The 9514-nt window shown below is 38.1% G+C and overlaps 1 protein-coding gene across 1 annotated transcript in view; it reads left to right on the top strand.

The window, feature by feature from the left end:
• The window catches only part of MBTD1 (mbt domain containing 1), a 28171-nt gene extending 19899 nt beyond the window's left edge, over window positions 1–8272 (top strand). Inside the window, exons 15-17 of the mRNA XM_010016273.1 lie at window positions 103–337; window positions 1008–1085; window positions 7970–8272. Coding sequence (XP_010014575.1) covers window positions 103–337; window positions 1008–1085; window positions 7970–8088 — 432 coding nt within the window. The 3' untranslated portion in view covers window positions 8089–8272. The remainder of the gene's footprint in view (window positions 1–102; window positions 338–1007; window positions 1086–7969) is intronic.
• The last annotated feature ends 1242 nt before the right edge of the window (window positions 8273–9514 follow it).

Here is a 9514-nt window from a genome sequence, read left to right as displayed (position 1 = left end):
TTCCCTACATTAAGTTAACTGAAATACTTATTTCAATATTGTGCTTAAACCATCTCAATTAACATGTTTGCTTACTGCTGTTTGCATTATTGGCTTTTCCAGGAAGTTCCAAACCATGGGTTTCATGTTGGAATGAAACTGGAGGCTGTTGATCTGATGGAACCTCGCCTGGTATGTGTGGCTACAGTAACTCGCATTATCCATCGTCTTTTGAGGATACACTTTGATGGATGGGAAGATGAATATGATCAGTGGGTGGACTGTGAGTCCCCAGACCTCTATCCAGTGGGATGGTGTCAGCTAACTGGATATCCACTACAGCCGCCAGCGCCACAGTGTAAGTTCCTGTCTTGTCAAGAACGTACCAATTGTCCTTGTTCTTCAGTGATGGTTTTTCCTAACTCCATCCTTTTCAAGTCAGGTCACCAGCCGTAACAAAAATAGAACAAGGTGTTGCTGAGGCTTAGAATTGCACAGTTCTGATCTTTTCCACCTTGACTTTTAAAGTACTTCTGGGTGTTTTGTGGCTACTGTTTCTTCTGATTCCAGAAGATGCTTGTTTGATGCAGGGAGAAAAACCTTTTACTTACTCATTGGTTCTAGATAATATCACTGAGAATTTCTGTTGCTTTAAGATTGCAAATATACATGCTTTACATACTGAATTTGATGGAACTCATCATGTGCATTGCTGTTCATGTGCAGAAGTATTTATGTGATAAGGCTGTATCTTTAGTACATCAAGACCTGTCCTGTCAGGTCAAGTTATATGATAATAACTGATATCTCTATTTTGAAAACTGTTAGTGTATAATGAGAGGGCGACAGTAGTTTCTGTTAGTAGTTTAATGGGAGGCTTTTCCCACAAGAAATGTATTCTGCCTTTGTTCAGTCACTAGGGGAAAAATCCTGTAACTGTGTAACAGCTTTGATACATTCTGAAGTGTTTTCCCAAAGTTTAAATTTTCATTGTGAACTTTAATTTAGAATTCTGAATCTTCTTGCAGCGTCACGAGACAGCCAGTCAAGTTCCTCAAAACAGAAGAAAAAAGCTAAATCCCAACAGTACAAAGGACATAAAAAAAGTGGGTGACAAAGTAGTGTTTGCACTTTATCTGTTGTTTTAAAAGCTTGTGGTCTCTCCCTAAGTGCCTATTCGATTTGGGAATGTTTGTGTGGAAACAGGTGTTATGCTTAAAGGTGCAGTATGCCATAAAAGGAACTTTTTCATTGAGAATAACCCATTTTTGTAACTAGCAACAGGGTAGATTTTGCTGCTAATAATGTATATTAATTGTAGGTGGACAAGTGTTACAATATTTTTGGTATTCACACAGAATTTCAGTTTAATAATACATTGACTATGCAAGTGGACTGTCTTACACAGGATACTCAGGTATCAATTAACACACTTTTACCTCTGCTCTTTGTAACACAGGTGTAGCAATAGGAACCGAGTTACTTGGGTCAGAAAGAATGAGATGTAGAAAACTGAAGTTATCATCTGGCTGGTTCATTTTTTAAACAAAAGTGACTTTTTTTACCTTTTTTTTTTTAAGCTGAAACATCTGTGGGAATTGTATGTATATAAGACTTTGATATTATTTTCAGAAGCAATAAATAGCACTGCTGGATGTGACTATTCTTGTCTCAGTAGAACATAGTGATGACGCATTTAAGAATCTTGAAGTATTCAGATTCTTTCCATAGTAATTGTTTCCTTTGGGATCAGATTATCTTCAAAATTCACAACCAGTTTGAATTTGCACAAATGCACATTTTGCATTTCTTCATATTTTTATTTCCATGACTGTTGGATTAAGCTGAAAATCTGTTTTGTATGAGTAAAATACAGGGAGTAGAGACAGTCAGTGGTGGGACCTTCTCCCACCATTCTTCTCAGGAAATCAGGTGCATCTTTATTTTTCTCCTCTAAGCAATATTACAGTTTCATATGGCAGTTTTATTCCAAAGGTTCTCAAGTCATTTTTCCAATAATCTGACAGTTTGAAAGGCCTCTTGAGTCAAGAGCAACAGCAACTTGACAGCTACTGTACAGCTCTTGTATGCGCAAGAGATCATGAGACTATAGACTTACCCAGTGTTCTTAAGAGCCAAACCATTTTTAAATGATGTTTACCTCAAGTTCTTACAATATCTTTTGTTTTAAGAAGCACCAATTACAACTCAGGGAGTTTTTTTCTGCTACATAAGAATGAAGTTTGTCCTTACGGAAGCAGATTGTCTACTTCCAGACTGCTTAACTATGTATTACATTTGGAGCATCAACTCATTATGCTCACTCATTTTCTTGATGTTTTCTTGAAAAGAAGGTGCGTTATTTTATACTGCAGACATCTGGGCAGATCAACTGCAGAAAACTCAGGTTTCTGTGAGCTTTAGCTCTCTTTCATCTATTCCCCTTATTTCAAGTCTTTCCATCTTTGAACAGTAGTTTGTTGTAGTAAAATGAATTCACTGATTTCTGTTCTCTCACAGATGTAGCTGACAGGGAAGGGTTGATTGGCCTGGGATGGGAAAAAAGATACCCTGTTTCTGAGTAGGAGCCGAAGCTAAACTGTGAGATAGGTCTGCCCTAGCTTCCTGCAGTGATTCTGAGAATTGTGTCAAATGACATTAAAACTGTGGTTTTATCTCATGCCTTCCATGTGATAGAAGGATTGACTTAAATGAAGAGCTGTGCTGCAGTTGTGTAGAACTAATGTGAGGAATTAAAACCCTTGTCTTCCCAGTCCATTTGTGAATGGATCTCTTAAAGCAATCTGTAATCACTAGTTATTGCAGAAAGCAACCTTTGCCATTGTGTTCTTCGGACATAAAAAGAAGTTTACCAGTGAGTGCCACAGGTAAAGCAGGTGTCTGGGAAGTTCTTACGACCTCCTATTGTGCCTCAGTGTACTGTTTCCTCTTTCTGCTATTAGAGGAAATAAACAGTAAAATCCAGATCCTCTTCAGAATCTTGCAGTGGCATTTTCTAAATAGAATTAAGGTACAGAAGGACTCAAGCTGATCTGAGAATATCTCTCTGAAAAGCTGTGAGTGCTGTTGCCTTAAGCTAGGGAAAGGTGCCTATGTCACTAATGGCCTTTGTGTAGGACCTGTTCTTGGATAATCCTGGAGTGTCTGAGCAAATTGTTAGCAAGCTCTGCTGGACTGTCCTGCTCCTTACCTCATCCCTCTCCTTCCACCTAATAACTCTGCAAAAAATTCTTGGTATCTCTTACAGTAAGTGGAACACTAAGACTGGCAAGGAAATTCCTCTTGTCTAGTGCCATAGGAAGATTTATTCTAGGGGAATTTGTTCTTCATTTCTCACTATCTGAAGTAAATTTGGGCTGTGGAAACAAGCCCAAGAACTTCCAGTGATTTTCTGGACAGTTTACTCAATACTAAGAAATCTACTTAATCATCAGAAGATGAGAGAACAAGGTCATGAAAAGTTATAGTTGGCAGCCTCCTACGTGTTTGTTGTTTTCCTAAGTAGGTTATGGCAACTGCAGTGCTGAGTCACAGGAAACAATACTGAGAAAATGTTTTCTGTAGCCTTTTATTGTTCAGCACTTGTAAATAAAAAATAGTCTTCTTTTGAAAAGGATTTCAGTCATAAAACTGTATAATGCAGCAGTAAAATGGAAAGTAACCACAGATTATTAACAGGAACCTCTCTTAATTAAACTAGATTATTTTTAGCACAGAGAGGTGTTACTTCCACATATTTTTCTCAGGTACTCACAATGTGCTCCAGAATGTCTTCAGGTCATTCTGCTGTGGATAATGATGAAAACTTGTAATGCAGTATTTCATCTCCTTGCTGAGTCCATTGCAAAGTGAGTAGCTTGTATTGAATGTGAAGCAGAACTGATAATAGTGAACTCTGCTGTAATGGGATCATGGTAAAAGAGAAGGAAGTTCAACTCCTATTCTACTGTGCCACTACAGGAACTGGTATAACCAGCAGGATTAACGCTCACGTAACACTGAATTTTTCAGTGAACAGTCAGAGTTACCTAATGCACTTTAACCCAAGCGTTTATTTTAGTTTGACTTGATGTTTAGAGAGGAAGATACCAGTTGGGAAGAAACCTGTCAGTTTGTCCAGCCCACCCATGACAGGTGAGGTGCAGAGGAGCTTCTCTGGTGATGACGAGTTGACTCCTCCTCCATATCGAACCCTTCCAGCACAGACAGCCCCGGAGGCCTTCCAGCCTCCCAGGACTAGCCAAGAGTTCAGTCCCAGCCTCAAAACAGGTAACTGGTCACATCAGTCTCTGTTACTGCAGAGGGAAATGATGGACAGGGTGGGGAACTAAACATGGTCTAGCATGTAGCATGCTGACTCATCAAATCTCTTTTTCCTTTTTGTTCTTTTCTTTAAGTTTTGGTTGGTTTTCTTTTTTCTGTTAGAGAGCTTTTCATCCTCACTGACGCCCCATGTCACTGAATTAGTCACAGGAAGGTGTTGCAGCAGGGTTAGAGCTTCATAGCAGGTCATATTGCAGGTTGCTAGGGCACAGAGGAGCTCTGCAGAGTCAGTTTCTGCAGAGTGCAAAAATGCACTCTGAAACTGAACAATAGCGTGGATTTGGGAACACTTGATCTAAGCAGGAAGTTATTGTGGATTATCTTTTGCAGAGGAAGTAACTGTAGACAGTAAGGAATGCTTTTTGCTGTTATGTCACAAAAGCAGTTATCTGGGAAGAGATCTTCAGAATGGAAGATGACTTGAAATTTTGTGTGTTACTAATACAGAAAATGCTTAGAAAATAGTTTGTCCTTTTAGAATTAGATCTTTTGCCTATTTTTGTTATAAAACCTGGTTTCGTTTAAGTATAATTGTGCATCTGTATAATTGTGCATCTTGTGCATCTGCGTCTGTATGAGTAAGCAGAGAAAAACTCTTAAATTCATTCATCAGTAATACTAAGTAAGTGGATTAAAATTTTGAGTTCATTTAAGGATAGTTTATGTGATGTAATCAGTCTTCAATTGTAGAAGTTCACTGCAGGGATCTGTTAGTTTCTTTTCTCCTCTTTTTCTAATGTATGGCAATACACTGTAGCAGCTAAACAGATTATTTCTCACAAGCATGTTTTAGAGATATGATCTGTTGGACAAATGGGATTATGTTCTTCCTGCAGGACAGTTACCAGGCTGATAGATCTAGCTTCATATTTGCTTGATTTACACTCCTGTAAACTTGCTTAAGTCCGAGCAGGATGCCAATATTGGCACAGTCTGAACAGTTCTTCTTGTCGATCTATATCTATTAACATACAAGGACACAGTAACCTGCTTGCCTCCTTTAGACCCCAAGGACAAATCTCACCTCTCCTCTGCACATCTCTCAATGCTTCTCAGGAACTCCATTTTCACTCCAGCTTGCTACTCGTGTATGTGCCCGTCCTTCAGCAGAGTCTTCAATGCAAAAGAGCAGCCTTGCTTAGGAGAGAGTGTTCTGGTGCGCTTGTTTCTGCACTTGTTTCTTCTCTTACTCCAAATCTACAGCTATTTTGCATTCATATAGTGCACAGACACACAAACTCTGAGTTTTCCATGTCACTCAATCTCTGAGTTCCTGTGAAACACCCATATTCCTTCATTTCTGACACCCAGTGCTTTCTATGATCGTTTTGGGGAACTTTTAAAGTTCTGAATTTTGGAGAGGCTGGACAAAATTACTTGTATTTGTGATGTAGCCTTGTTATTATCCAAAGGTCTTTAAGTCTGGGGAAGAGGAGGACATAACCCTGATACTGTATAATAAGTTAACATATTTGAGATCAGCTGGAATTTATTAATTGCACAGATATTCCTCTGCATCGTACACTGCCTCGCATTTTAGTAGCCATAGCAAGGATGTGGGCACATTGCAGGAAATGTTTGATTTGGAGGATTTGGCTTTGAATGGAAGTACTGTAAGATTAGTAGCAAGAGAGGCATCTGCTTTAAAGCATCTTGTGTCATGCTCATTAAAGAACTCTTTCACCTTTTGCACTGTCATAAGCACAGGAGGAGGTTTCAGTACTTCGTCTTGTGTAGTTTGCAGTGGTTTTGCTCTCTTCCTGTGCACGCATGAGTACCTCTCATCCTTGAGTCATTTGAAATGATCTTTCAAGCACTGAACTGCAACTGTTGGACAGCCTCACTTTTGAAAAGAGCCTGTAGCCAGCCTGTCAGAGGAGACTGTTCGGAGAGCCTGACCCTGCTTCTGTACGTACTCTGGACCACACTGCTCCGTTCCATATTGATGTTTGGGGTGCCGAATGACATTGCATGTAACGGTCTTCCTCTATCTCCAGGGATGTCACTGAGACTGTTTAAAAGGGGGTACCTTGTGCATCTGCATCCCTTTTACTTCCAACATGATTGGTCAGTTGACTTCCATTAGCTTTTTTTTATTCTTCTTTCAAGTAACTTTTGTTGTATAGCTGTGTAGCTAAGCTTTTCTCATGGAAGGACTGTAGTTAAAAGCTGTATAGTAAGGAGAAATGAAGCAAAGTGTTATTAAATACCTAAATGTAAGGATTTCAGTTCAAACAGCCAGAGGCAAGCCAAATTATGGAGACTACAATTACTCGTGTACCTGCAGAAGCATTCTACAGACACTGGGGAGAGAAGAAAAAGAACATGCCTGGTGGAGTTCACATTGTATCCCTGACCTGTGTGTAGCCTTTGCTTGAGGTATTAGCAGCATATTCAAGTATCCCCTTATGTGTCTTATTTAGACAGCACTTTCTTTTTTTGTCTTCCACAGATCAAGATTCTAGATCAGAATTGAGTGTAATACAGGGAAAAGAGTTTAGAAGAAGAAAAGGCAGCAAGAAACTGGACTTTGTAGGCTGGAGGAGGTGTCTATTAAAGAAAGATCTGAGGAGCACCTGCAGTATGCTGCAACTTTTGACATTTTTAGTGTCTTAATATTTTAATTTTATTTTTCTTTAGCACAAGAGTTTGTTTCAACAAGGGAGATGACATAGAAAAATAATAGAAGAATAATCAAATGGCTTGTGAGTTATTGCAGGGCTACTAGTAGCAACTAGCTAGTAACTAACTAGTACGTTATGGATTGCTTTTTTTCCCCTCACTGCATATTTCTGCATTTCCAGATACATTGATAATGCATATAAACTCTGTATTCAGAAGCTTTAATACTCTTCTCATTCATTCAGTCAGAGAACCATTATTTGTTTATAACCAACCCTTTAATGTGGGTACTGCACCTTTAAAGAAAGACGTAACATGTTTTGTTTTGCGTATTCTTTTCATTGTGCTCATATTTTGGTAATTGTCACTATTCATTAATGAAACTGGAAAAGTAGTTATGACATTGCTATTCATAACATCTTTTTTTAAGTCTTAGATCTCATTTCTATTTTATTTGTACAAAAGAAAGAAGAGAGAAGATTAAAACTACAAAAAAAAGATGTTTTGCTTGAATGAAACTTACCTTCTAGGATCTTAAAATGTTAATGATGTATAAAGAAATCTCTGTCAATGTGTTTTCTTGTTTCCTATAGACCACCGACAATAATTGGGCTAAGTAATGTGAGTTTAGATTGTATATGGCCAACAGTTAATCTTATTTTTACTTGTATAAAGACTAAATAGGAGGTAAACAGTAAAATAAGCATTGTTCTGAGCAATGGTCATTATTCCTATATTTCAACCAGTGTTTTAAAATACTAAATTCTGCAGAAAACCCTGTGCAGAATATATTACTGTATGTAGTTTGTTCAAATATGTTAATAGTAGAGCATAACTTAATGTTTCATTTATGGTGAGGAAGCATATGCTTTCTGTGGGGTACTGAGTGTTAAAAGAAGAATGCAGAATATAAGAAAACGGGAAATCTGGGATCTGTTCCCAATTTAAATATTAAGTAAAATTAAGGAAAAATTGTACTTCCTTTAAATTTTATAGATCTTTCATGTTCATCTTTAATTTTTAGTGACTTCATTGCAACTGAAGGAGGAGTTGCTAGATGGGGAAGAATACAGCTTCCTTCAAGGAGCATCTGATCAGGAAAGCAACGGATCTGCCAGTTACTACATCAAACAAGAACCATGAGGCAGCTCAGAGAAGTGAGGGGCAGAGAACTGGTGACAGGAGAAGAGCCTTTCTCCAAGACTGACTGCTTTTGCTCCCACTTCGAGGGTGCAGTTCAGGTGACTGTACCTGGGGCACTTTGCTAACTGTAGATGAGTTAGACTCAGTTCAGAACTTTTTTGGAAGGGCGGGGAAACTATTTTAGCGAAAAAGATTTTTCAATTTATTAAAAAAAAACAAAAACAAAAAACGGACACTTTTGTGTTGTATTTGAAGCTTTTGAAAGAATTTTGTAATATTTTCAAGTTCAGATTTATTGTGCATTGTTAACAAGAACTGAAATTCTAATTTTTTGGTAAGATTAAAGTTTAATTAGCGTGATTGTGGGAAGCGGTTGGAGGAAGCTATAGGTGCAAATACAAAGGAACTGTCATAACAAATGAACCTTTTTGGTACAAGTTGGGGAGACTTTTAGACTCTTGTGAACTGCACTGGTCACGCCTCTGTTTTTTGGTTTATTTGTTGTTTGGTTTTTTTAATTGTGAAAATAAGGCATTTAAGCCCTAATTTAGAGGCATAAATTGTATGTGGAAGATAGTCCTGTGAAGTTCTACTCAGTGAGTAGCCCCAGTTGCAACGGAGCCATCACCTGAGGAAGATTTTAACTTTTCAAGATGTTTTTATTTAGTTTAAAATACTTACATACATATATATATATATGTATATGTGTGTGTGTGTGTGGATATATATATATATGTATGTATATGTAAGATTTTTGTGTTTTCAAGTTCCTTAGGGTCTGATTCAGTGCCCATCAATATCAGTAGCCTTGTCTCCAATGACCGCAGTGGTCATTGGATTGGGACTATGAAGCTCTTCTCCGTACATGAATGTCTGTAGACTTGGAATGCTTCAGCAAATGTTTACAGAGCCCTATGCCAAACTGGAACTTCAGCAAATTCCCTTATTTGGAAGATTATTTTTAGCTGTAAGTTTAGACTAAAGAAGTAATTTAGACAAACAGTAGCTCAGGCCTCCCTTGGTCGTGGGAAGGAACTTCTGAGTATTCCTTCTGCTGATTTTTTTTCTCTGTTCAGAATAACCTAGCTGTTTCCTTACCATTTTGAATATTTATTTGTGAACATTCAAAACTGATGTTCCACGTGGTTTCGGGTGAGCTAAAAGGAGCCATACATAGTGGATGAAAAAGAGTTCCGTTCTGCACAGCCTGCCATATTCCTTTCTTGCTGCAATAGCATAATATTGAAGGTGAGACTTGAGATCAGTGTGTAAATCATATACTGTCTAGTATATAATTCATAAACTGGATTTGCTTATTGCCTGGAATCCTTATGTCTCACTTCTAGTATCCCCTTAGCCCCACCTGCTTAACTGTCCAGATTTTATAAAGGCAATGTAAAAGGGTGAGGACAACTACCAGTGTAAT

The sequence above is a fragment of the Nestor notabilis genome, unplaced genomic scaffold, assembly GCF_000696875.1.
Source record: "Nestor notabilis isolate BGI_N333 unplaced genomic scaffold, ASM69687v1 scaffold5846, whole genome shotgun sequence".
Taxonomy (NCBI): Eukaryota; Metazoa; Chordata; class Aves; order Psittaciformes; family Psittacidae; genus Nestor; species Nestor notabilis.
This window is presented reverse-complemented; position numbering and strand designations above follow the sequence as displayed.